The following is a 27,543-nucleotide window of genomic DNA, read 5'->3' on the forward strand; positions in this document are numbered from 1 at the left end:
GCGGAGGAGCCCGTCCGAGGACTCGGGGCGTCCCGGCATGCCTCGCGCGCTCCCGCAATTACTTCCGGGGCGAGCCGGGCGCAGGGGTGGCGGTCCGCGAGGAGCGGCTGGGGCCGGCGCAGGTAGGCTCCGCGGCGGCACCTGCAGCTTCGGGGCCCGGTGCTCGGGCGCGGCCGTGCGCTCGCTCGCGGGCGGGCCTTGGTGGCGCGGTCCTGGCTCTGAGGCGCGGAGTAGGACGGCCCAGCGCGGGGCGGCAGGGTTCGCGCGCCTGCGGGAGGCGTGGAGCCACCCCAGGGCCGCGGGCGCGCGCTGTCGCCGGGTCGCCCCTGGGCTCCTGGACGGACCTCCTCCCGTGGCGTGGCAGCCCCAGCTTCAGGATTTTGAAATTCCTTATTTAGATTTGGGCTGGGGTTGTACTTAGTGGTAGAGCGCCTGCCTAGCACATGTGAAGCGCTGGGTTCGTTCCGCAGCACCACGTAAAAATAAAATAAATAAAGGTATTGTGTCCATCTACAAAAAAAAAAAAAAAAAAGTAACAGATTTAAGTATTTTACAAAATGGACAGGCGGAATGAGAATGAAAGCCAGCCTGGTGGGCACCTGTAGTCCTGGCTTTTCTGAACGCCGAGTGGACGCCATCATCTGCTTGAGCTCAGGAGTTCAGGTCTTGGGGCTCGGGATGTAGCTAGGTGGTAGAATGCGAGCATGGTAGAGGCCTTGAGTGGTTTGATCCCCAGCACTGCAAAAGAGGTCCCATCCCCAGTGCTATTTCCTGAAGTTTTGGAATTGAGGTGCAAAAGATTTTCTGGCTGCATACAAATATTCATGAGATGTATTCCTCAACATTGGGCAGCATCTGTTATGTGTGATATGTTATAAATCGTAATAGATTTGTAGTTCTGGTTATGAATTCTGCATAGGCTCCTGGAGATCTTGTTTGTTTCTTATTGTCCATCAGTGCTCTGCACTTCGAAGGTGTCAGATGTGAGTATCCAATAGGGAGACAGCAGCCCCCAGCCTGGAGGAAGCTTTTGAGGTAGAAGGAACACACCCAAGAAGGCTGGTGGGATCTATTAAAAGGGACGCTGAACTAGCACTTAGCTTTTTTGGGATTCTTATCCAGGCTCTGTTGACTAGGTCTGTTCAGGATCAGGATTCTTACTTGCCTGTGAGAGGCCTGTGTGATTTCATGCTGGCTTGTGTGGGCAGGTGGTGGTTCCAGGATAGGACTCATTGCCCCATCGCCTTTGCATGTGCTCTTGTCAAGGGCATGCAGGGTCTTTGTACCCCAGATGGGTGGCTTGTTTGTTGTTTGTCACTGACTTTTGGAAGAAGGCTAGCATGCTTGGGAGTATTCTTCAGTAGAAGCTGAGGTTCTTTTTTTTTTTTTTTTTTTTTTTTTTTTGATACTGGCAGCTGAACTCAGGGGCACTCAACCACTGAGCCACATTGTTTATTTAGTTTTTTTTTGTTTGTTTGTTTTGTTTTTTAATGTGGTGATGCAGTTGAACCCAGTGCCTCACGCATTCTAGGCAGGTGTTCTACTACCAAACCACAACCCCAGCACCCTCAGCCCTATTTTGTATTTTATTTAGACGCAGGGTCTCACTGAGTTGCTTAGTGAGGCTGCCTTTGAACTTATGATCCTCCTGTCTCAGCTTCCTGAGCCCCTGGGATTACGGGTTTACGCCACTGCACCTGTCTTAGAAACTGAGGTTCTGATGGCTTCTGTGAGCTGCCATTGTACTTTTAGGACATCTGAAGGTGATATGGCCACCTTTTATCCTTTTCCCCCCTCACTGAGTTGCTTAGCGCCTCCCTAAGTTGCTGAGGCTGGCTTTGAACTCGCGATCCTTCTGCCTCAGCCTCCCGAGCTGCTGGGATTACAAATGTGCACCATTGCACCCAGCTTCCATGTGATTTTAATAATAGCCCTTTGACATATCCTGTACTCGTTAGACAGTGAAGAATTAGGGACTGGAGATGCCTCATACCGTGCTAAAGTTTGCTGTGACCCCAAATACAGAGTTCTTTCCCATCACTCCCAGGAACTGATTGGGTCAAAGGACCCAGCTAATTTTTTTTTTTTAAATAACCCATTCATGAGATTTTCAGGTTTTCCGGAGCTTGCTGGAAAATCCCTTTTAGACTCTGAGTCCTGTGAATTAAAGAGAAAATACACTACAGTTAACCTCATTTTCAGTCTGACAGCAGGCTCACCAGTGTCAGCATGTTGGAGCTGCTGATTAATGAAAGAAAACTAAGTCTTGGGGGTGGTCGCCAGGGCTCTTGGTCTCTCAGGGCAGTGATGTGGCTGGTGGCCTACTGCAGGTAGAAGTAAGACCTAACCCCTGGGCTTCCCTCCACAGCCATGTCTGAACTCAGTGATGAAGCCAGTGAGCCGGAGTTCCTGAACCGCAGCTTGTCCATGTGGCATGGGCTGGGCACACAGGTCAGCCGGGAGGAACTGGATGTCCACTTGGATCTTCACACAGCTGCCTCTATTGGCCAGTATGAGGTGGTGAAGGAGTGTGTGCAGCGGTAAGAGGTCTTGGGGAGTGTTCCTTTGCCTCACCTTTTGAGTCGGGTCCCAGTGGTGTTGGATCCCTCAAAGTGAGGCCTTGTACATGGTGTAGACCTCTGATCCTGGGGGGGCCACCAGCCAGCCTTTGTCAGTGGTAACTTTGCTGGGAGCTGGCAAAGAAGGTAGTTTTGATTTCGATGAAGAAAAAGATGGTTTAAAAGTTTATTGTAGGGTTATGAACATTGATTTATAGCTTACCTGAACCAGAGTAACCTTGGGGTTTTCACTGAATGCAGAAATGCCCAAATAAATAAGAATAAAGATAGAAAGCAATGTCCTTTGGCCTTCTTTTCCCATTTTAAACCATGGGGCCCTCCTCTCCCCTTCTGCACAGAAGAGAGAGGTCAGGCTTTTGGATCCCCTTTGAGGATGGCCTGACCTCACTGCATACAAATATTTCATCCTAATAACACAGAAAGTCCTTTATAAGGCCTAGGCCTGTGTCTTCCTGTGATTGCTGTGACCCCAAATCACAATGTGATTTTTTTTGGGGGGGGTACTAAGGACTGAACTCAGGGGCACTCAACCACTGAGCCACATTCCCAGCCCTATTTTGTATTTTATTTAGAGATAGGGTCTCACGGATTTGCTAAGCACCTTGTCATTGCTGAGGCTGGCTTTGAACTCACGATCCTCCTGTCTCAGCCTCCTGAGCCTCTGGGATAACAGGTGTGTGCCACTACGTCTGGCCACAGTGTGATTATTATTATTATTATTTTTAACATTTTATTTTTTAGTTATAGGTGGGCATAATATCTTTATTTCATTATTATTATTTTTTTAAGAGAAAGAATTTTTTTTAATATTTATTTTTTTTTAGTTTTCGGCAGACACAACATCTTTGTTTGTATGGGTGCTGAGGATCGAACTCGGGCCGCACACATGCCAGGCGAGCACACTACCACTTGAGCCACATCCCCAGCCCCTTTATTTTATTATTATTATTTTTTTTTTTAATGTGGTGCTGAGGATCAAACCCAGTGCCTCATCATGCCAGGCGAGTGCTCTACCACTGAGCCCCACTGAGCCCCAGCCCCAGCCCCACAGTGTGATTCTTAAGGTGATTTTTGGAAAAGGGTTTACCCCTTTAGGTTCCACCATACTTTATGCTGACTGTTGCCATTTCACCCTTGGCAACTTGGTGAAGTAATAATGTCTGTCCATACCTCCCATGCCTTCTCTAGTTCCTGGTGAGTCAGAGCAGAGCCTTGTATGGCCCTAGGTCTTCTGCTCCCAAATCATAGCCATCACTCAGAAATTGCTGGCCAAAGGATTTGTAGTACTCCTTTACTGAGTGGCCTTAGTTGGTAGGTAGTTGGCTATGTGGTCCGCATGTCCCCTCACAGGGTCACAAAGATCCCTGTTATAATTCTCCTTTGGAAATCTCAAGCACTTAAACCTTTGGGTGTCCTGTTAAAAAGTATGTTCCAGAATGACTCCACAGAGGAGAGGAGGGCCAGTGGTGGGACATTGTTTGTGCTGGCTGGTGCTTCACACAAGCTGAGAGGGGGGCTTTTGCTCACCATATGCCCTGACTGGGGCCTACAGTTCTCCCTGGAGGGAGAACAGGAGCCAAAGGGGAGGAATGAGATGCTTTGTAGGAGCAGCTTCATCCCTTGCCGTGGAATTGCCCCTTCCAAAAGGAGGCAGTGCTTGGCTAGAAAGGTCACTTAAGTCTCACCCCAGAGCAGCTCCACGGGGCTCTCCTGCAGGGTTGCCACTGCATTCCTGCAGTCAGGACCTTCTAGAATGTCTGCCTGGGCATGTCCCTCAGTCAGTAGGTGTTGCTAGTGAGTGGGAAATAATCACCTGGTGCAGCTTAGTGTGTGGATCACACATCATGTGGACTGGTTGTGAGTTGTTCCCGTCACTACAGGCAACAGTTGTGGGAGAGGCTGGATGCAGTGGTGCACACCTGTTCTCCCAGCTGTTCAGGAGACTGAGGCAGGAGGTTTGCAAGTTCCAGTACAGCCAGGGCAATTTAGCAACACCCTGTCTCAAAAATGAAGAAAAATGGAGGTAACTGGGATGTAGCTCAGAGGTGGAGGCTTGCCTAGCATGTGCAAGGCCCTGGGTTCTATCACCAGCACCATGAAGAGAAAAAAAATTGTGGAAGGGGAAAGGCCCATGGCGTGTTAATGGTACACCTTGCTACTGGGAGTGGGTGGTATTTTAAAATGTCACTCACATAAAGTCTGGGCTGGTAAAGTCCACACTATTTCTCTTATAGGGAAATGCATTTTCAGAATATTAGTGGAAAAATAGGATTTTCTGGTCACAGATTTTTCACATATGTTTCTGTAGGTTGAAGTGCAGTGGTTCTTATTTGTTGTCTAAGTCCCTTTTTCCTCAAACCCTGTGTGCACCCAGCTCTGCACTAACAGACTGGTTATTGATTTGCTGATAGGTGGTCAGGGTGTCTCAGCTTCAACTGTATTGACAAACCAGGCCTCTTGTCTTTGCCTTAGAGTTTCCTGTACACCACAGGGTGTTAGCAGCCTCCTGGCCTCCACCTTCTACATGTCAGTAGTTCCTTCCCTAGTCATGATTCCAAAAATGGCTCTTGACCTTGGTGAATGTCCCTTGGTTAAGTACCATCTGTCTAGCTGGTGGTAGGAAAGAAGGTAATTGTTGGTCTTGGGCTAGGAGGAGGGGCAGGTGAGAATATGAAGTTAGAGAAGGAAGAGAGTTACTGAGGACTTTGTAATGGTGTGCTTACAAGCCACGGGGAACATTTTCCTGCCTGTCTTCCCCAACCCTGGGGATGTCTGGGGGTAGAGGACTTCTGCTTCTGGAATGTCAGCTGATCTGGCCTGGCCTGGCCTGGCCTGGCCCCTGGCTCTGGTGAACCCCAAATGTGAGATGGCTGGGCGTGTCTAGCGTATCTTGCGTTTGTTTAGGAGAGAGTTAGATTTGAATAAGAAGAATGGTGGTGGCTGGACCCCGCTGATGTATGCCTCCTACATTGGACACGATACCATCGTGCACCTGCTGCTCGAGGCAGGGGTGAGTGTGAATGTGCCGACCCCAGAAGGGCAGACTCCACTGATGCTGGCCTCCAGCTGTGGCAACGAGAGCATCGCCTACTTTCTCCTCCAGGTGAGCTACGAGGGGGCAAAGGCCCAGAAACCCGAGGGGCTCCCAGGCCGCCCTGGCAGGACGTGAGGCACTGCAGGCCACAGTGTGCGTGCACGCGTGTGTAATCACTTTCAGTTCTTTCAGCTGACAGCCTGAAGGGTGCTGCTGTCCGCCCACCCACATGGGGAAATGGGCCATAACCTGCACTCTGTTCTCTCAAAGCAAGGTGCAGAGCTGGAGATGAAAGATATTCATGGTTGGACTGCGCTTTTCCACTGTACCAGTGCCGGGCACCAGCAGATGGTCAAGTTCCTCCTGGATAGCGGAGCAAACGCCAACGTAAGGTGATTGTGGCATCTTAACTGAACATAGGAGTAGGCAGGTCTCCTCACTCTAAGGAGAGCAGCCATAGAGGCAGCTAACCAGACATCAGGGCCACCCTGCCTTGGTGTGAGAGGTTAAGATGAAGGGGCAGAATGAGTGGGCCTACCCATATATGTGACTTTACACTTATTTATTGGGACATTTGGTGCATCTTTCTAGGCTCCTGACCTCTTTTTCATTTTTTCTTTCTTGTGGGTACAGGGGATTAAACCCTGGGCTTTGTGCATGCTAGGCAAGCACTCTACCACTGAGTTACACTCCCAGCCCTTTATGTTTTAGACAAGTTTGCATCAAGTTATCCAAGCTGACCTTGAACTTGACAGTCCTCCTGCCTCAGTCTCCCAAGTTCCTGGGATGACAGGTGTGGGCCACCAAGTCCAGCTGTAAGTGGAATTTAAATGTCAAAAATTAAAAGCTGATTCTTAGCCGGTACACCTATGGCCCCAGCAGTGCAGGAGCTGAGGAGGAGGACCCATTCCCTGTCATCCATTTTAAGACATACCATAATTTCTAATGACTCTAATAAATAAAAACCGCGCTAAAATTCAACTTGCCTATTGATTTTAAAACACATTCTGACTTCAGAGATGTTAAAGGGTGAAAAAAAAAATGTGTGTTAGAATGGATGAGAAGCAGCATTTAGCATGTCTCCTGGCTTCTAGAGCAGCAGGAAGTGTGGGGAGAAGAATGAAGACACACACGAAATGAGCTGCCAGAGGGTGCTAAGCTCAGGGAGGGCAGGTGGGTTATTAGTAGGGGAGCCTTTTGAGCAGCTCATGAGGATTCTGAGTTCAGAGGATGGGATTTGGGTGGATGAGAGGGAGACAGCTTTCTAAGGAATGAAGAGCAGGAGCTGCTTGGTGACCATGATTAAAGCTGGGGTTTAAGAGAAGTGAGTGAGAACAGCCTTAGAGGAGGGAAGTTGAGAGGCAATAGACTCAGGAGAGTTAATGCAACTCATGCATCACTCTTTAATCTCACCTCATTAGTTTTTTGGGGTATGGATACTGGGATTAAACCCAGGGGTGCTTAACCACTGAGCCACATCCTAGCCCTTTTTTTATATTTATTTAGGGATATGGTCTCACTAAGTTGCTTAGTGCCTCACTATATTGCTGAGGCTAGCTTCGAACTTGTGATCCTCCTGCCTCAGCTTCCGGAGCTGCTGCCATTACAAGCATGCACCACTCTGCCAGGCCTTTTTTTTTTTTTTTTTGAGACAGGGTCTCACCAAGTTGCTTAGGGCCTCACTAAGTTGCTGAAGCTGACCTTGAACTTGTGATCTTCCTGCCTCAGCCCCTCGAGTTGCTGGGATTACAGGTGTGCACTATCATACCTAGCCAACCTATTCTTGAGAAAGTGCGTGCATGTGTGCCAATGAGCACAAGAGGCCGCATGGGCATTAGCATGTACCGCTTTCTACAATCAGGGGTCTTGGCTTGCTTTTGTCTTTGGCAGGGGCACTTCTGCGTGGAGAACATATTTCTACTAATCACCTGCCTGTGCCATCTTGCAGGGAGCCAGTCTATGGATTTACTCCTTTGATGGAAGCAGCTGCTGCTGGCCATGAGATAATTGTGCAGTATTTTCTGAATCACGTAAGTGATCCAGTTTGTTAGCTTATAATTTTGTCACAGCAAATGAGGAATCATCACGGAAATATGAACTATAACAGAATTTTCTTTTACACAGAAATAACTTTTCTTTATTTAGTCAATTCATTTCCTTTGAACATTCATTGATGTCAATTATTGAGTGGTGCCTTGGGCATTAGGGGTACAGTGGTGAGTTAAAATCAACACCTGTTCCTATAATGAGTATGCTCTTTAAACATTAAGGGAAAGTTGGACTGGAGTTGTAGCTCAGTGATAGAGCACTAGTGTGAGGCACTGGATTCGATCCTAGCACCACATAAAAACAAAGGCATTGAGTCCATACCCAATTAAAAAATATATTTTAAAAAATATTAAGAGAAAATGTTTTAACAAGTGAATAGCACTCATAATTTTATCACTTGGACTTTTTTTGGTACTGGGGACAGGATGGGGGTTAGGGGAACACTTTACCACAGACCTACATCCCCAGGCTCTCCTCCTACCTCAGCTTCCTGAGTCAGTGGATTACAAGTGTATACCATCACATTTGGCTTCACATTTTAAATTTAATAGGTTCTAATAAAAAAACAAATTAGGGCTGGGGAAGTACCTGGGATTGATCCCCAGGCAGCAAAAAAAGAAAAGAAAAAATGAAGAGACAGTTAAAAGATGGGCAAAGAAGATAGGCACATGAAAAAATGATTGACATCAGTAGTCTTCCTTAGACCTCTAAGATGTCTGTGATGAAGAGGGCTATACCAGGGGTTGAGGTGTGGAGAGATGGGGCCCCAGAGGCTGCTGAGGGAGAGCAGGCTGGCAGTTCCTCTTGACAGTTATACCTAGTTAACCAAGGCCAGGCCAGTTCTGCCTGAGACATATACCCAGGAGAATGGGAAACCTGCATCTGCATGGAAGCTCCTTCAGGGAGCTCCTAGGGATCGGGAGTGTGCAGAGCACTGTTACTCACAGGAGCCCAAAGTGGAAACCCTGGTGTTTTGTCATGTGTTTTTTTTTTCTTAGTGGTGTTTCTCATGCATACCTGTCCATGTTGCTGCATACTCCCACCTCCTGGGAATGGACAGGAGGTGCTCCATTGTTTTTTCTGATTCAACTCACTGACCTCTGTATGTTCTTTCTGGTTCTCACTATGCTAAATGTTGCAGCAAAAATCCTGAATTTTAGCATGTGTCCTTATTTATTCCCTTAGATTGGATTCCCAAAATGGAATTGCTGGGTCATGGGTTGCAGACTTCTAATGTTCTAAATTCCTTCTGTTCCTTTGCCCTCCAGTGCTTTGGTGGTCAGCTTGCCACCATCAGATGTGAGACTGTGTGGCTGAAGCTCTGGGTGTTTTGGGTTTTTTTTTTTTTAATATTTTTTTTAGTTATACATGGGCACAATGTCTTTATTTTGTTTATTTATTTTTATGTGGTGCTGAGGATCGAATCCAGGGTCTCACACGTGTGAGGTAAGCACTCCACCACTGAACCCCAGCCCCAGCCCTATCTGGGTGTTTTTGTTTTTTTTTTTTTTTTTGAGATAGGGTCGCACTATGTTGCCCAGGCTTGCCTCAAACTGGAGATCCTCCTGCCCCAGTCTCTTAAGTAGCTAGGATTATAAGTGTGTGCCACCACGTCTTAACAAGCTTTTATGTATTTATTTGTTTGTTTATTTATTTTTTAGTTGTTGATGGATCTTTATTTACTTATATGTGGTGCTGAGAATCGAACCTAGTGCCTCATACATGCTAGGCAAGCACTCTACCACTGAGCCACAATCCCAGCCCTTAACAAGCTTTTAAAGTTGAAAATTTACTGGACTTTCTCAGTTTCTTTTCTTTTTTTTTACTTATTTTTTAGTTGGACACAATATCTTTATTTATTTTATTTTTATGTGGTGCTGAGGATTGAACCCAGGGCCTTGCTCGTGCTTGGCAAGCGCTCTACCACTGGACCACAACCCCAGCCCAGACTTTCCCTGTTTCATAAGTAAATAAGCTTATGTAGTTCATTTAGAAAATACAGAAAATTAGGAAGATTGGAAAAATCCCATCATCTTCCTGCTTTAAAGATGTTAACATTGGGCTGGGATTGTGGTTCTGCACTAGAGCACTCACCGAGCACATGCAATGCCCTGGGTTCAAACCTCAGCACCACGTAAAAAAAAGGTAAAAAACAAAGATAAAAGTTAACATTTTCGGCATGTTTCCTCCTGGTGTTGCTTTCTTGCCCTGGCATTGTGTGAGGCTGTGGTTATGATGCATGTGTGGTTTCCTGGCCTGGTTCTTGCTGACTTTGGCCAGACCAGCTGTGTGTGTGTGTCTCCCCTTAGGGTCGTGACGAGCATCCTCGTCTCTAGGTTCCCTTTGCATATCTCTTGTGCTGAGCACTTTATGCATCAAACTCTGTATTTAGGGTCCTCAGGATAGTCATACACGTGAAATCTTTGCACTGAAAGACTTTAAGTACATTTTAGAGCTTTGCATAAAAGTGCCAAGTTCAGTTTCAGAGGGTGGCGCCCTCGTTCAGAGAACTCTCTAAAAGGCTGCTTCTGTGGTGAGCCAGCGTCTCCATGTGAGAGGTGGAGCAAGCCAGACTTAGCTGGGTGCAGAGTGGAGGAGGGGTCCTGTGTGGCGGCTGCTGGCCACTCCCTTCTGCTTTGCCACTGAATTGCAGCAGCCCCTCCATTCTGCATTTGCCAAGCACGACTGTGAACCTGGCAGGGAGAGTTGCTGCAGCTGTGAGGTGGCTTGGTGACTACTCCTGGGACATGACCACAAAGCCTCACTCTTGTCATTAGGGGAGTGAGGGGCTGGGGTTATGGCTCAGTGGAGCCCTTTGCTTCCCACATGTGAGGGTTCTATAAAAATAGAATAAAGAGGGGCTGGGGCTGAGGCTCAGTGGTAGAGCGCTTGCAAGCATAAGACCCTGGGTTCAATCCTCAGCACCACATAAAAATAAATAAGTGAAATAAAGGTATTGTGTCCAACTACAACTAAAAAATTAAAAAAAAAATAGAGCAAAGATATTGTGTCCAGGTATAACTTAAATATTTACAAAAAAGAAAAAAAAAGGAGAGAGCCAGCAAAACTTGCTAAGTTGGTCAAATGTACCTCCTTCTCCCTGTCCTAGGTGTCTTTCCCACCCTAGGAGTGATCAGGAGCCTACAAACCTTGTCTTCTCATCCCTCCTGGGCGGCCCAGGGAGCGCGGGGACTCTGAAGGGGAGCTTCCTAACTCTCCTTTCATTGACCTTCACAGGGAGTCAGAGTGGACATGAGAGATCATAGTGGAGCCACGGCCCGGATGCTGGCCAAGCAATATGGACACATGAAGATTGTGGCCTTGATAGACAGTCACTCGCCTGCTCTGCCTAAGAACCTCTACCGGAACCCAGGTATCTGTATTTGCTGCTCTCCTTTATGCATTCTGGGTCTCTTTCTGGCTGTGGAGGCATTCAGAAGAAAACAGCTGGCCTCCCTATTGGGAGGCCCTCTCTCCCCAGCTCTTGCTATAAGGAGAGAAAGACAGTCAATTAATGTGGAGAGTGGTCCCTGCTGGCCTGATATTGTGCATAGCACAGGGAGTGTGGAGCCCCTGGGAAGTGGGGTAGGAGGGGAGCCTCACAGAGGCTGCTATTCTGTTTTTTGTTTTTTGTTTTTTTCTTGTGGTGCTGGGGATTGAACCCAGGGCTTTGTGCATGCAAGGCAAGCACAACTGAGGTATATCCCCAAGCCCTGTTTTTTTAATTTTTAGAGAGAGATTTTTTTTTTTTTTTTTCCAGTGGACACAACATCTTTGTTTGTATGTGGTGCTGAGGATTGAACCGGGGCTGCACGCTCGCCAGGCGAGTGCGCTACTACTTGAGCCACATCCCCAGCCCGTAGAGAGAGATTTTTATTTTAATATTTATTTTTTAGTTTTCAGTGGACACAACAATTTTTTGTATGTGGTGCTGAGGATTGAACCCGGTTGCACGCATGCCAGGCGAGCGCGCTACCGCTTGAGCCACATCCCTAGCCCCTGTTTTTTTTATTTTTGATTTATATTTTTGTGGTGCTGGGGATCGAACTCAGGGCCTTTCATGTACTAGCTCTATCATAGAGCTATATCCCCAGTCCTTTTTTTTATTTTGCTGATAGTGTTCATTGCTGAATGTATTGATCTTTATTGCCTGTGGATTTTGAATCAGAAAATTTTTCCCAGTCTAGTATGGTTGTGCAAATCTGTAATCTCAGCTATTCAGGAGACTGAGACAGGGATCATATGTTCAAGGCCAGCCCAGGCAACTTAGCAATACCCTGTCTCAAAACCAAAAACACAAAGGATTAGGGTTGTAGCTCAGTGTAAAGGTTCCTGGGGTTCAAACCTCGGTATTGTAAAAACACAATCTCCCTAGGCCCTAGTTGTACAAAAATTCACCCGTGAGCGAGGCACCCTGGGGTATTTGTAATCCCAGTAACTCTGGAAGCTGAGTCAGGAGGATGGTGAACTCAAGGTTAGCCTCAGCAATTAGCAGGGCCCTAAGCAGCTTAGACTCTTTCTCAAAAAATAAAAAGGGCTGGGAATGTAGTGCAGTGGCAGAGTGCCAATGGGTTTGATCCCTAATACCAAGAGGAAAATACCAAGACTTTCCAGGTTTACTACTCGTCCTTGTGTGTTTGGCGCTGGGTGTCAAACCCAGGGCCTCTCAGAAGTGCTGTGAAGGTGCTTGTCCACTGGAATACAGCCCCAACCCTATGGTTTCATTTTTTCCTTTAGATCTCTGTCCATTTATACTTTTTCTTCACATGTCATGAGGCATGGATCCAGTTTTATATTTTTATTTTTTTCCTTTTCACTGGGAATTGGACCCAGGGAAGCTCTATCACTGAGCTACTTCTCCAGCTTTTTTGTAAAATTTTTGTATTGAGATAGGATCTTGCTAAGTAGTCCAAAATGTCCTTAAACTTTTGATCCTTTTGCCTCAGCCTCCCAGGTAGCTGGGATTATAGTTGTGCACCACCATGTCCAACAATTTTCTTCTTCCAAGTTGCACCAGTATCATTTATGTAAAAAGCCAGCTTTGATCTAGTGGCTGGAGATTCGATCTTTGTTATCTACTGAATTTCCATTTTACCTGTGTTCTGTTCCACTGGTCTCTGTATTTGTGCCCACGAGCCACACACTGTTTGACCAGAAGCCTTTTGTAGCTAGTTTCACTCTAGATTAGGGCTATTTCCCCTCACAGCTCAACCTTTTCATGTTTCTCCAGGTTTTGGGTGTGTTTGGTGTGTTTCCCCCATGTGGATTTGAGAATCAACTTATCCAACTCCTTGAAAAGTACTATTTTTATTCAGATGGTGATAAATTTGTAAATTTACTATATCTTTATGTGGTTACATCATCCCATCCAGAAGAAAAAGAATGTGTTTGGGTCTCTTGTACTTTTGGGGCTTTCAAGAAGGTTTTAAATTTTTTTTCATATGCATTTTGCCTGTGTTTATTCTAAAGTATTTGACTATCTTTGTTGCTGTCCTAAATGGAGTTTTTGCTACCATTGTATTCTTTTTTTTTTTTAAATATTTATCTTTTAGTTGTAGTTGGACAATACCCTTGTTTTATTTATTTATTTTTACGTGGTGCTGAGGAGTGAACCCAGGGCCTCGCACTTGCTAGGTGAGCGCTCTGCCACTGAGCCCCAGCCCCTCATTATATTCTTAACTGCTTATTCTCAGTGTGTATGAAGGCAGTTGTTGTCTCTGCGCTAATTTTGTACTCTGCCCTTACTGAATTCTTCCATTGTTCAAATTAGTTTATTATTGATTCTCTGGAACTTTCCAGGTTTACTACAGTACAAGCTACAAATCAAGATAATCCTCTGCTCTGATTCTCATGCCTGATCTTGTGACACCTCTCATCTATAGTGTTCAAGCATGACAGAGCACTAGTGCATGTCTTCACCTTGGTCCTGGTCTTGGTACAATGCCACATTAAGAGGCTGGCTATGTTAGGGAAGTCTCCATCCATTCCTGTATGTTTCAGGGTTTTGTTTTGTTTTGTTTTTAAAAATAGGAATATCCTTTGCATTTTGATAAGGACTTATTCTTTTCTTGGTTTTTGTTTTGGCATGCTGGGGATTAAACCCAGGGGTCTCCATCACTGAGCTACATTCCCAGCCCTTTTTAAAATTTGAGACAGGGTCTCACTTGTATTGCTGAGGCTGGCCTGGAACTTGTGATCCTGCTGCTTCAGATTCCTGAGTCACTGGGATTATAGGTGTGTATCACTGTGCCTGGCTGCCAAGGACCTTTGTCTGCATCTGTGGAGATAATTGTGAATTTTATCTGTAGCTCTCTTAGTATTTGCATAAATCCCACTTGGTGAAAAAAACCCTTTTTTTGATACTGAGGATTGATCCCAGGGGTGTTCTATCATTGAGCTATTTCCACAACTTTTTTTTTTTAATATTTATTCTTAAGTTTTAGGTGGACACAATATCTTTATTTTACATTTATGTGGTGCTGAGGGATCGAACCCAGTGCCTCATGCATGCTAGGTAAGCACTCTACCACTGAGCCACAACCCCAGCCCCACCTTTTTTTTTTTTTTTTTTTAAGTTGTAGGTGGACACAATACCTTTATTTTATTTTTTGTGGTGCTGAGGATCAAACTCAGTGCCTCATGCACACTAAGTGAGTGCTCTACCACTGAGCCGTTACAACCCCAGCCCTATTTCTACAACCTTTTTATTTTAAAATTTTTTTTATTTTTTAAAATATTTTTTGGAACTGGGTATTGAATCCAGGGACACTTAGCCACTGAGCCACATCTTTAGCCCTTCTTTATTTTTTATTTTGAGACAGGGTGTAACTAAGTTGCCCAGGCTAGTCTTTAACTTGCGATCCTCCTGCCTCAGCCTCCTGAGTAGCTGGGAGTACAGGCGTGCACCAGCAGGCCCGACTTGGCCTAATTTTAATCTGATGGCATGATTCCACCCTGGCTTCTTTTTTCCATTGGCCTGCTCCCCACTTGCCCATTCATTTATTTTGAACCATTCTGAGAATGTGTGGGATGTTCCATTTCCTACAGCCACTTTACCTCACTCACCTCCTCCTTGTTTCTGTTTTCACATAACTTCCTTTATCTGCTCAGATGGAACCATATTCTCCTCGCAGTGTAGGTCTTTGCATGTATAGGAAAGAGTAGCCTCCCTGGTCTCTCGTTCTGTGACTCACTTACGCCAGCAGTTCACATCTGAAGGGGCTGGTCTGCCTCCTCCCAGAGCCAGGCACACAGCCAGCCACCTTTCCTGCTCGGGATCATTTATAGTAAATACTTCATAGAGTATTTATAGTATACTATAATATCCATATTTATAGTAAATACTAGCTCAAATAATCTTGCCAGTTCCTCATTTACATGCCTCAGTTGTCTCTCAAAACAAGAATCAAACTGGAAGTGGTAGTGCACACCTGTAATCCTAGTGGCTCAGAAGGCAGAGGCAGGAGGAGCACAACTTCAAGGCCAGCCTCAGAAATTTATTGAGGCCCTAAGCAACTTAGCAAGACCCTATCTCTAAATAAAACATAAAAAACGGCCAGGCACAGTGGTGTATATCTATAATCCCAGCAGCTTGAGGGGCTGAGGAAGGAGGATTGTGAGTTCAAAGCCAGCCTCAGCAGATTAGTGAGTCACTTAGAAACTTAGTGAGATCCTGTTTCTAAATAAAATATGAAAAAGGATGTATCTCAGTGATTAAGCACCCCTAGATTCAATCTCTACTACCAAAAAATAAAATAACAAACAGGTTTTGGGGGCTGGGGTTGTGGCTCAGCAGTAGAGTGCTTGCCTAGCACATGTGAGGCCCTGGGTTCAATCCTCAGCACCACATAAAAATAAGTTTTTAAAAAAGGTATTAAAAAATGGGTTTGGGATGTGGCTTAGTGATTAAGCACCTCAAGTTCAATCTCTGGAACTAAAAGAAAAAGAAATAGTATCAATGATCAAGGGGAGCCCTATACAACTAAATCCCCAAATTTTGTGTTAAAGGTACATGATTAAACCGGGCATGGTGGTGTACACTTGTAGTCCCAGCAGCTCAGGAGGCTGAGACAGGAGGATCACGAGTTCAAAGCCAGCCTCAGCAAAAGCCAGTCTCTAAGCAACTCAGTGAGACCCCGTCTCTAAATAAAATACAACATAGGGCTGGGGATGTGGCTCAGTGGTTGAGTATCCCTGAGTTCAAACCCTGGTACCAAAAAAAATAAAAAAGTTGTGTCTGATATTAGTATGTTTTTATGAAGAAATATATTTACTTATCCCTTCAACTTAGAATGAAATTTTGTTCCTTTTTGAAATACTGGGGACTGAACCCAGGACCTCTTAAATGCTAGGTAAACCCTTCACCATTGAGGTCCTCCCTCAAAATTTCTAATTACAAACAATACAGACTTGTTATAAAAAATTTTGTAAACCCAAAGAGAGAAGTAAGAACTCAAGTCCCCTGTCACAGGTAACTTAACAGCTCCTTGTGGCCTTAGCAGGGACTGGCCAGTCCTGGCATTTGTCACTAGTCAAGTTCTGGTAAACACACTTCCCTTCTTTATGTAGGAATACTAGTTATGATTGTTTTTTCCATTTTACTGTAAAGACTAGTAAATCAGTCCATCATGGAACAGATCATCTTAACTTTGTGTTTGGCCCACAGAAAAATATGAAGATCTGAGCTCTTCGGATGAGTCTTACCCTGTTGCTCAGAGACAGAGGCCCTGTCGCAAGAAGGGCCTCAGCATCCACGAAGGGCCTCGCGCCTTGGCCAGGATCACAGCAATTGGACTTGGAGGCGAGACCCCGCAGCCCCACCGTGGTGAGCAGTCCATACTTCCAGAGGGCCCTTTGGTGTTGCATCTCAGGATTCTCTCTTGACAGAGAGGGGACAACACTCAGACCCTGGCCTCAGGCTGCTGTGGGACAGCCTTTGATGCTCAGGGAGATTCAGAACTGATCCCAGTGATGAGGGTGTGAGTTACTGGTTGGCTCTTGGGTGTGGGTTTATCTCCTTTTCATTGGGTAAAACTAGCAGTTTTTCTTCTGCTGTGGAAATGAAGCTAAGCCCTGATTTCCTTCAGTGAGTGGGTGGGTCCACAGTGGAGGGACATGTAAAGGGCCTGCCCTGGCTCTGCCCACATCCCCTGTGCAGAGACAAATTTGCCTCCAGGCCGCGAAGGCTCTGCCTCTGCTCCTCTTGAGGTATTGATTTTTTTTTCTTTTTAAATATTTATTTTTTAGCTGTAGTTGGACACAATACCTTTATATTATTTATTTGTATGTGGTGCTGAGGGTTGAGCCCAGGGCCTCGCACATGCTAGGTGAGTGCTGTACTGCTGAGCCACAACCCCAGCCCTGAGCTGTTTTTTTTGTGGTGGTGGTTTTTGAGATGGGCTCTTGCTATGCTGTCCAGGCTGGCCCTGAGCCCTTGGGCTCAAGTGACCTTCTGGTGCTCTGGCCTACAGGTGAGCACCGGCGGGCCTGGCTGTACTTGTTTTCCGTGGGCCAGTGTATTCAAGGGTCATGTTTTGCATTGCTGCTGTTAGTTTTTAGCTCAGGGCCTTTTTCTTTTTTGACCAGGTATCCTTTTAGCTGGACTTGATCGATTGAGGGGAACTGATGACTTCTAAATGCCCATGTTTAAAAAAGCCACAGGGGATACATACCTGGTGTATGGGGGTGGGGATGAGGGGGAAGTAGGTGTTCCCAGCTAGCAGGAGCCCTCGTGGGTGGCTTCTCTGGCTTAGATGCCTGTAAATCTGGCTGGCTGTTCTCACTTTTCCCCTTGAAGAAGCAGCAGTGAGGACTGGGGTCGTGGCTCAGTGGTAGTGCACTTGCCCAGCACGCGTGAGGCCCTGGGTTTGATTTTTCAGCACCGCATATAAGTGCGTGGAATAAAGGTCCATCAACAACTAAAAGATATAAAAATAAAATTTTTTTAAAAAGCAGCAGTGAGGGGACTGTAGAGGCCCTGGCCACTGGCTCTGCGCTGTCAGGCTCTTACTGAGACAGGCTGGTCTCTAAAACCCTCATAGCCTCTTTCCTCACCTGCCAACTACAGACGACAGCCATGGCCAGGGGCCACAAGGTTCCCCGCCTGCTGCCTGCGTCCTGGTCCCCTCACCTGAGAACCCCCGTGGCTGGTGCCCCTAGAACAAGGGCCTGTCTTTACTCTCATATTTTGTGGGTTTGTTGCCCCATTGTGTACACAGAGCAGCTGCCTCCACGGGGCTACATGACCTTCACCAGCAGTGACGAGAACCTCCTGGAAGGTGAGGGCCTTTGCTACCGGGACGTCACCTCCCCCATCAATGATCGGGACGTGGAGAGCAGCAGCAGCAGCAGCCGGGGTATGCCTCCCGCCCATCCTGCTGGGCTCCCCTGAGCAGGAGAGATTATAGAAGGCCCTGGTTCTTGGGAGGAAAACCAGAGTCTGCTGTGGGGCAGGTGAGGAGGGCTTCTGGGCCAGAGCCCCATGCAGGCCGGGGCTAGAAGGCCCCCACAGCCATTCTGTGGGGGGAGATGTGTTTAGTTTGGTGCTGTTCTAGGTGCTTGGGATTTATCAGTGTACAGAAAGGATGAGTACCCTACCCACCCTTATTGGGGGCCTCCAGGACATATAGCAGGAAGCTGAAGCAGCACTCAGCTTGGAAGGAGTTGCGGAGAGCTGGCTAACCAGGCCCAGGCACAGGCTCTGGGGCGCCCCCTCTGCCCTCCCCGGTGAGGCCTCTCAGGCATCCTGTCTTCTGTTCCCAGAGGAGCCTGTTTTCTGTGCCAGCCTTGGGGCTGTGCGAAGCAGCAGCAGTGAGGGCCTGGTGAGAGCCCAGGGGCTCAGCAGTGAAGCCTCCCTGGAGAGCAATGAGGTGATGTCTCCCCTCTCCCATCTCACTCCCCTCCCTTCATGTCTTGGGGCTGCCTCACAGTTCACTGGGAATGGGCCAGCCTGATAATAAGTATCTAGTGCAGTCTACACTGTGCTCAGAACACACCAAAGGCACCGTTGGGGGCCCGCCCTGGTGTTACCAAGGAGGCCTCTGTGGCTGGTGGGGGGTGCTTGATCAGTGCTTCAGGTCTCACAGTCCTACAAGGGCAATAGCACAGCTAAACCCGGAGCTGGGAGCAGGGCAGGGCTGCAGCCCGCAGTCACATTGCTCCCAACACATACCTCTTGCCACAGGATTCAGATCATGTCCGTAAAAGCTCCGTTCGCAGACAAACCAAGAGTTACGTGAAGACCAAGAATCGTTCCAGCACCAGTGATGGCCAGTGGCCTCCCAGCTCCGGGACTTGTGGAACAGCCTGTTCCCCAAGATGTGTGCCCCAAGCTGAGAGGTCATCCTACACAGGACCCCAGGTAAGACCACTTGTGAATCTGGTGATTATACTCTTGGAAAGATGGTGCTTTTGTGATTTGAGAGGTGCTTCTTTTTTTTTTTTTTTTTTTACAATAGAAAAATATTGTTCACTGGTTTATTTTTCCAAATGAGCAATAGGCTATTTACAAATAAGCAGATCTCCAATGATGTGTATTAAAATGGCAAGCCTATTAACTGTTTGAAAACTAAATGAAAAAAAAATAAGGCACATTTGATCTGTGAGTTAAAAAGCATAATGACAAAGTCATTTCACTTTTGTCCCCAAAACACATGAGCACCAAAATTGTCCAAGAACACTTAATATTTAGTAAAACAGGAATGTGAAAATTAAGGGGTAAAGTCTCTTCAAAAGGAAATCTTTGGAGATCAGTTTACTGCAAATAAAACATACTAACCACACTCCTGGTACACATAAATACTAATACTAACAGGTACTCAAGAAATGGCAGAACTCTAAACAATGGATATTAAAGGTATTCAGATGCCAAGGATAAAATAAACAGTAATTAAAGAATGAAGTAACCATCTCCACAACAGACAGGACAAAGTGAATGAAACCAAATACACCTCCCCCCATGTTTTCATTAGGGTGTTTTTGTTTGTTTAGCTTGCATACATTAGAATTATTACAGTAATTAAGAGAGGCACTTCTTACGTACTTGTAACAGGCCAGGCACTGTTGAGGACAGAGTGCTGGTGGGTTTTCTAGATGAACTCCCTAACAGTCAGTGGCCTGGATGGAGCAGTTTTCACCTCTTCATGGACGGGATTGCACTCTGTTCCCTTACTGTCCACGTCAACTTGGCCTCCCCAGCCTTGGGGAACAGATTTCAGAGCTGCCTCCAGAAGTCAGTGATGAGATGCTTATGAAGTGGGGACAGCATGATGGCACATGATGAAAAGTGCAGCAGCCCCTTCCTTGTGGCAGGCCACCCTGTGGAGCAAGCTGGGGGTTACCAGTGTAGTTCTGGTGCTCTCCTGCCCTGTGGCAGCACAAACGGTACAAATATGTAAGCTTTGCAGGCTCCATCTCGGGCCTGTGGAAGTTGATTGGAGAGTTTATGGTCCTGTGGAATTGTGAAGCAACCACCTTGGAAAATTTGGTCCTTCATTCAAAGCAACAAAAAACTTGCACAATAGAAATTCCAAAGTTGAAAAGTGCTACTGAAAAAAAAATTTCACTAGCTGAGTCCAAGAGCAGATTAGAGAGGCAGAAGAATTAGCAAATTGACTTGGGCCATCTGAGGGTGTCTGGTCTGAGACACACAGAATGAAGAGATGTGAGCAGAAACTGTGATGTGCCACCAGACACCAACGTGCAACCTTATGCAGCAGGAAGGAGGACAGAGGAAGCATGTAAGGAGCAGCCTGCCCTTCCCAGGTCCCACCAAGAGCATGGGTCTGCACACCAGGGCTTGGTGCTTTGCCAGTAGGAGATGTGCATGTAGACAAGCAGGCATGAAACCCTCGAAGGGGAGACTCCCAAAAGGAACCAGAGCCAGGACTCATCACCAGGGATTCTTAAATTAAAGGCTCCATTGATACCTTTGTGGAATTGAGCAGTTGCCACACGCAGCAGTCAAATGTCCAAGGGAATACGAGAGAAGGGTAACAGCAGTGAGCAAGAAGTCTTGGAATGTGCCCCTTCTTGGCCTCCTCAGCCCCGGTTGTACATCCAGACTCCCTGTTCTGCCTGATGTACTGCAGGCAGAGGGGTGGCATGGAGCCTCCACCCATAAACAAATTGTCCCGGAGCTGAGCTTGGGAATTCAGTGGGCTCAGACCAGGTTGTACCTTGAGGAAGGGGGTGTTAGGAGAGGAGGAGCCTGGTTCTGCTCGCAGCCGCTGCTCCTGCCCCAGCTTCCCGCTCCTGCATGTCTCTTGGGCCCTCTAGGATCTTGCAACACTGCTGGAGCAGATTGGCTGCCTGAAGTACCTGCAGGTGTTTGAGGAGCAGGACGTGGACCTCCGCATCTTCCTGACCCTCACTGAGAGTGACCTGAAGGAAATCGGTATCACGTAAGTCCCAAGGGCCACCTCCGGCCTCACCCCGTTTCAACCAAACATTCTAGGGCCAGATTACATCTTGTTTCCTGGCACTCAGCCCAGCAGGCAGAGAACTGCCATCAGCTAGACTTGCTCTATCCAGCGTCCTCTGTCCCTCTTGCTCAAACAGAGGGCCCCTCAATGGCCCTCTGACACCACTGCATTCGAGGCCCTTGGATGTTATCTGCCACTTTTGTGGGGTTTTTTTCTTTTTTTTGTATTAAGGGTTTTATGACTTCTATTACTTTTCTCATGATCAGAACATTAAGAATTGTATAGGTTGGGCTGGGGCTGGGGTTCAGTGGTAGAGTGCTTGCCTAGCATGTGCAAGGCTCTGGGTTTGATCCTCAGCACCACATAAAAATAAATAAATAAAGGTATTGTGTCCAACTACAACTAAAAAATAAATATTTAAAAAAAAAAGAGGGGCTGGGGATGTGGCTCAAGTGGTAGTGTGCTCGTCTCGCATGCGTGCGGCCCGGGTTCGATCCTCAGCACCACATACAAAGATGTTGTGTCCGCCGAAAACTAAAATATAAATATTAAAATTCTCTCTCTCTCTCTCTCTCTCTCCTCTCTCACTCTATCTTTAAAAAAAAAAAAAAATTGTACAGGTAATCGTCACATTTCCACCAGAGGTAGTAATTCACAACGTGGGCTTAGTTTTCAAGAGCTTGAATATGAAATGTTTTAACATAAAAACAAAATAAGTATAGGTCTTTTGTCTTGAAACATCCCCTTTGCATCCAATTGAAGTTAATGTCGTTAATGCTCCTTCCTTGTGAGTGAAGGGCTCTCCCTCCTTACCCTGCCTGCCATCAGGCCCTGGCTCCAGCTCCTATGTTCTCAGGAGACGTCCAGACACTGCCTCGCATCCTTGGTTTTCTGCACGACTCCCCGAGTCTTCCTTGCAGGAAGGTCCCTCCGCTTTTACTATCTTGGAATGTCTTAATTTTTCCCTCACTTTTTCAAAAATATTTATTTTTTAGTTTTAGGTGGATATAATATCTTTATTTTTATGGGGTGCTGAGGATCGAATCCAGTGCCTTATGCGTGCTGGGCGAGCGCTCTACCGCTGAGCCCCAGCCTCGGCCTCCTTCACTTCCAGTTAGAGGGTTCTTGCTGCTTCCTTTCTCCTGGGCACTGCCTCATGGCCCTCGGGCCTGTGATGAGAGCCCTGCTGGCCTTCCCTGGGTGCTCTCACGCATGGTGAGCTGCTTTACTTGTGCTGCCTCCAGGGTCCGTCTTCTGGAAGTCGGGTGGGTGTGCCCTGGTGTCGCTGAGGGCGTCGTGTGGAGGTTCGCGGGTGTTACTCACGTCTTTGATCAAGTTTGGACTATCTCGGCCATTAGTTCTTCAGTGCTCTCCTGGCGCCTTCCCGTCCGTCTCCTGGGATTCCCACAGTGTGGAGTGGGCACCCTGGTGGTGCCCCACAGCTTCTTCAGTCTTTTTTGTTTCTCAGACTAGATAATTTCCATGGCTCAAATCTGCCTTTGAATCTCTCCAGTGATTTTTTTTTTTTTTTTTTTTTTTTTTTAGTTATTGTACTTTTCGGCTCAAGTTGCTTTGGTTTCTTTTTCAGTTTCTCTGTTAATAGTTCTACTTTGTTTTGACCTCCACATCTTTTAGTTCTCTGAGCACTTCTAAGATAGTTGTTTCAAAGTCTTTGTCTAGTAGAGATATGTCAGGTTTTATTCCGGGATGGTATCTTGTTTTTTATTGACTCTTTGTCCTATAGTTTTTTTTGGCGTTGGAAACAGGACATTTGTTTCATAATGGGGTCACTTTGGAAATCAGAGTCTCTACCTTCCTCAGGGTTGGCTGTTTTTTATTTTTTGCTGTGGGCTTCTCAGGCTTTTTCAGAGCCTGTGCCTTTGTCTGGGCGTGTGGTGATTTTCTGCAGTTGCTTTTGAATGGCCTGGTCATAACTGGCCAACAGAAAGACGAAGAAAAGGCACCACCCTTTAAAACCCCAGCGTTCAGGTCAGGGCTTGCAGCGTGGTCACGGCCTCCGTGTCTCTGATCTTTGGAGGACAAGATGTTCACTGCCCACCCTGGTTGCTATAAGCTGCAGGGCTGAGACTGGGCCTGGGTAATTCCACGGTGCTAGGAGACGAACTTAGACTGACTGCACCTGCCACCAAGGTCTTCTGTAGACTCTAGAATGCAGACTCACATTCTGCCAGTGCAGGTGTCTGGGTGGTGGGGAGACAGATTCCTGGTGATATGGAATCCTCTGTGGACTCATGAGCAGGCAGACACTGTTGTCCATAGCCCTGGGGCCAGCAGCAGAGGCTTTTAGCAGCTGTTTCTGTCCTTGCCCCAGGATCCCAGGTGATCCTTTAGAGCCAAGGGTTCCCCAGGGCACAGCCTTGGTGGCGGGATGGCTCATGGAGTCCCTATGCACGTAGCACATGCTGACAGGCATCCTTCTCTGATTGACCCCTGCAGGTTGTTTGGGCCTAAAAGGAAGATGACCTCTGCCATTGCCCGCTGGCACAGCAGTGCCCGTCCCCCAAGTGATGCCCTGGAGCTGGCCTATGCTGACCGACTGGAGGCCGAGATGCAGGAGCTTGCCATCCAGCTACACAAGGCAAGTGGGGGAGAGGGAAGGGGTGTGTGCCAGTGTGGCTTAGCAGTACCTGGAGTTGTACCTCGGCATGGGCAGGGGACTGGGCAAGACCCAGAGTCAGCCAGGGAAACAACCAGACACACAGGTGGATGTTGCCACACAGGTGGGAGGCTCGGAGGGGACATGAGGAAGGCAGGAGGTCAGGTGGACACGAGAAGAGCCACTGAGGGTGAGGACCAGAGAACAACAGCTGTGGAGGAACTGGATTGTAAAGGACGGGGGACCAGGGGAGCAACACCAGCAGCTCAAGGATGGGGACAGTGTCAGGTGGGGCAGACTCCATGCTCCTCAGGGAAGCCCAGCCCCAGCCCCAGGGGACTCTGCTGCCTCTTGCTTTGCTCCCTCCAGCCCAGCCTCTCTCCCTGCAGCGCTGTGAGGAGGTGGAGGCCATGCGAGGCCAGGTGTCCCAGGAGCAGGAGTTGCGGGCTGTGGTGGAGAGCTGCCTGTTGGAGCAGGATGGCGCCCGCAAGAACATCCACACCCAGCTTCAGGAGACCTGGGCGCTGGCCCAGGGTGCCACCCTTGTCCTGGAGCAGCTACAGTGAGTGGGCTCAGAGCTCTCCCAGGGCAGATGCATTAGTCTGTCTGCCAAACTGCAAAGGAACTTGCTTTTGTGGGGACGTACTGCCATCACCCCCCACCAATTCTTCAAGCAAGGTGTGGGTTTCAGGCCTGGGTTCCCAGTGCCCCACCCGTTCTGCCTTGGCCCTGGCTCCAGCAGGGTAGACCCAGGCAGCAATAAGGACTGTTTCTCTCCTGCTTCTCAGTGGGGCTTTCCTGGGGTGCTTGCCAGCAGCTGTGGGGACAGAACAGCTCTCCTTACCCTTGGGGGCATGGGCAGAACCTCCTTTTGGGGAGGTTTCTGCCTCACTAGCACTTGGTTTGCATCTGGCAGAGCCTGTCAAGCTGAACTGTCAGCCCGAGTGAGGCAGGCCCAGCCCTACAGTGCGACCACCCTGGGCCCAGGCCACCCATTGGCAGGTAAGGAGACAGTAGCCTCTGGAGGGGCAGAGGGGTAGGAAAGGAATCCCCCAAACTGAGCTTCATCCAGTCTTTTGGTGGCTTTCACATCAGCACCTTGCCCACCCAGGTCCCGGTATCATTCTCAGGTCCTGGGAAAGGTTCCCCAGAGAACCAAGCTTGCTTCCTCACCAGTGAGGGGAGATGCCATCCCTGGTGGTGGGAGGTACAGTCACTACAGTGTTGAGAAGACCCCTTTGTGGCCAACTGTGCTGTTCAAAACCTCTAGTGACTTTTGCACTCCACCTGGGTGGTAAGCTGGGGCCACCTCCCAACCAGTAATTAGAACTTTGGTCAGCAAGTTAGAGGTCATGGGTCTTTTTAGAAAGCCTCATAGACTCCCAACTAGAGGGGTCAGGACAGGCGCAGGCCACCCCTGCCTCAGCCTCTGGGGATTGCTGTGTACCAGCAGTTAGTTAAGTAGGGTCTCCTGGTCATTAGAGCTTAGGACAAAGGTAGGGCCCCGGGGAAACACCCCAGAACAGCACAGCCCTCTGTACTACAGACTCCAAAGGCTGGCATGCATCCCTGCAGGCCATGAGCCTCCCTGAGCTGTCGGGAGCCCTGGAAGACTGTGTCCATGAGATGGGTGAGTCTTCAGAAGGGCAGCAAGGCCTTGCCCACCTGGGCACCAGATTTTGGTGGGAGGGAGGCAGGGGGAGCCCTTCCCAGGGATAGCAGGTTTGAGTATTTCCACCCTAAAGTTGGCCTTGTGGCTGGGGCCATTCCTGCTCTGGGGTAGGCCCTGAGCCCAGGCAAGAGAGGCTCAAGATTAATCCATTCTCAGTTCCCCAGTTCCCTTCCTCCCTGCTGCAGAGCACAGACTCTCCTGTCACCTCCTTAGGACAAGCACTGTGCTCAGTGACCCAGAGCCTGGAGAAGCTGCAGGTGCTCAACGGGAAGGAGAAGTGGCGGGAGCCCTAACCAGGAAGGATGGTGAGAATCTGCCTGCCCAGGGCTGTGTCTGTGCCTGGCCACGAGCCTGCAGCAGCAGGACCTGCTCTAGCCACTTTGGTGCAGTGGGAGTTGTGGTCCTCAATCTTCCTCTCCTCTCTCACCAGGGCCTTTTTGTTTTTCAGAATCAGACGTTGGGTGATCGATCCACCCTGAAGTTGTGTGCCAGGAAGATCAGAGGGCAGTGGGCAGGCCAGGCCCAAGGTGGGGCTGAGGATCAGGCCCCGGGGAGCAATCTGCAGACAGAGGCGGAACTGGGGCTGTGGCCCCTGCCAGGCAGCAAAGTCAGCACTGAGGAAAGGATGAGGGCTTCTCACCCGGAATCCGGTGGTAAGGCCCTGAGCTCATGGGCTGCCATGTCCAGACCAGGCAGGCCCTGGAGAGACGGTATCCCGCACAAGTAGGCACCTCACCAAGGTCTGACCTCAAGGTGAGGACCAGGATGCCTAGAAAATGTGCCATTTGTTGGAGAATAAAATTTACATCGGCTGATAAGGGCTCAGTTCTGGTCATGTGTGCAGTACTGGCCTACACACCAGCAGGTCAGTGAGGGACAGTCCCTACCAGAATCCTAGCCCCAGTGAACTGGGGCTCTGGACGAATGTCCCTGCCTGTTCCCATCCCTTGTAGCAAGAGCTTAAGTGGTTCTGTGGAATCCAGCTTACAGCAGACTGCTAGGAAAGCTAAAGTGTAAACCAGGCACAGTGGTGCACACCTGTAATCTCAGCGACTCAGGAGGCTGAGGCAGGAGGATTCACTGCCAGCCTGAACATCTTAGGACCCTGTCTCAAAAATAAAAAGGGCTGGGGATGTGGCTCAGTTGACGCTACATAGCAAAGTGCTTTACCCCCCACCTGGCCAGCCTTAGTGCACTCAATGTGGAAGCTGGCTGCAGCCTTCTTTACCAGGCTGGACGTGGGCTGTGGGGGTTTCCCAGCTGTAGCACTGGAATCTTTCTAGGTGTGGGGCCCTAGAGACTGCCAGTGGTGGCCTTCCTGTCCCATGGTGCTGTTGTCCTTCAGCACATTAAGCCTGTGCTCCAGGTCACTCCCTGGAGCTGCATGCATTGTGCTGAGAATGGAGAAAGGCCGCCTTTCAAAGCAGAGGTCAAAGGAGCTTGAGTGCAGTTGGAGCCACCAGGGTCAGAAAGGGTCTGACACTAAGGTCTTGGCACAACCCACTAGCCAGACTGGTGGCATGCAGAGGTCAGAGGATGGTAGACAGGGGGACCAGGATGCCCCTGAGCCCTGTGCCTGGGGAATTAGAAGCCTCTTGGACGCCGCCTCCACACTTCCTCTGAGCCTGACATGAGAGAGGCCAGTCCCAGCCCAGATATCTATCCAGAAGCAAGCACCCAGCAGCAAGGAGTGACTGTGTTTTCCATCCTCAGTCGACTCCACACAAGGCAGGGCCCCAAGGCCTCACTGTCCTCAGGAACTCAGCCAAGGGACATAAGCCGAAGCCTCACCCACAGCTCACATAATGTGAAAGAGAACCTAACACAGTAAATCCAACAACCACCCCAAAATGATAGATAGCTCTTCTCCAAGCTGTGGGGCTGGCTCTGGGAAAGGATGCAGGAGTGAGGCCCCCTAGATAAGGGCTGCCTCTGCCAGAACACATGTCTTCTGGGCGATCCTGAAAATCAGGTGCTAGTCAGGGCCTCTGTGGCCTGTGATGCAACTCCCACAGGAGGGTCTGAGCCTTGGGACAGGGCACAACATCCTGAGCTGAAGAGCCAGATTAGGCCCCCTTTTAACTGACCAACCTGAAAGGGTAGCTGCCTGCTGGTCCCAGGCTGGTGATATAGCTCAGTTGGTAGAGTGCTTACCTCACATGCCCAAGGCC

At 48.4% G+C, this 27,543-nt stretch overlaps 1 protein-coding gene across 4 annotated transcripts; it reads left to right on the forward strand.

The window, feature by feature from the left end:
- The first annotated feature begins 79 nt into the window (after window positions 1–79).
- Anks3 (ankyrin repeat and sterile alpha motif domain containing 3) lies at window positions 80–26,428 on the forward strand. 4 transcript variants are annotated; one of them, XM_026385524.2, is made up of 18 exons: window positions 80–122; window positions 2,369–2,540; window positions 5,484–5,682; window positions 5,884–6,005; window positions 7,342–7,365; window positions 7,562–7,643; window positions 10,900–11,035; window positions 16,328–16,486; window positions 17,880–18,017; window positions 18,424–18,530; window positions 18,845–19,021; window positions 20,938–21,062; window positions 23,541–23,682; window positions 24,090–24,262; window positions 24,617–24,702; window positions 25,247–25,330; window positions 25,586–25,677; window positions 25,821–26,428. In XM_026385524.2, the coding sequence occupies exons 2-17, from the start codon at window positions 2,371–2,373 to the stop codon at window positions 25,663–25,665; spliced, it is 2,004 nt and encodes a 667-aa protein (XP_026241309.1). In that variant the 5' UTR covers window positions 80–122; window positions 2,369–2,370; the 3' UTR covers window positions 25,666–25,677; window positions 25,821–26,428. The 4 variants fall into 4 exon arrangements, with proteins under 4 accessions (XP_026241309.1, XP_026241311.1, XP_026241310.1 ...); XM_026385526.2 differs by lacking the exon at window positions 25,247–25,330; XM_026385525.2 differs by lacking the exon at window positions 7,342–7,365.
- Window positions 26,429–27,543: the final 1,115 nt, after the last annotated feature.

Source organism: Urocitellus parryii, chromosome 9 (assembly GCF_045843805.1).
Source record: "Urocitellus parryii isolate mUroPar1 chromosome 9, mUroPar1.hap1, whole genome shotgun sequence".
Taxonomy (NCBI): Eukaryota; Metazoa; Chordata; class Mammalia; order Rodentia; family Sciuridae; genus Urocitellus; species Urocitellus parryii.

Bases quoted from the DNA above. Each gene is read 5' to 3' on its own strand.
- Anks3 (XM_026385524.2), top strand. From the start codon at position 2,371: ATGTCTGAACTCAGTGATGAAGCCAGTGAGCCGGAGTTCCTGAACCGC. The intron at 18,531-18,844 runs GTGATGTCTCCC...CTCTTGCCACAG, and splicing joins CCTCCCTGGAGAGCAATGAG to GATTCAGATCATGTCCGTAA. The intron at 25,331-25,585 runs GTGAGTCTTCAG...TCACCTCCTTAG, and splicing joins AGACTGTGTCCATGAGATGG to GACAAGCACTGTGCTCAGTG.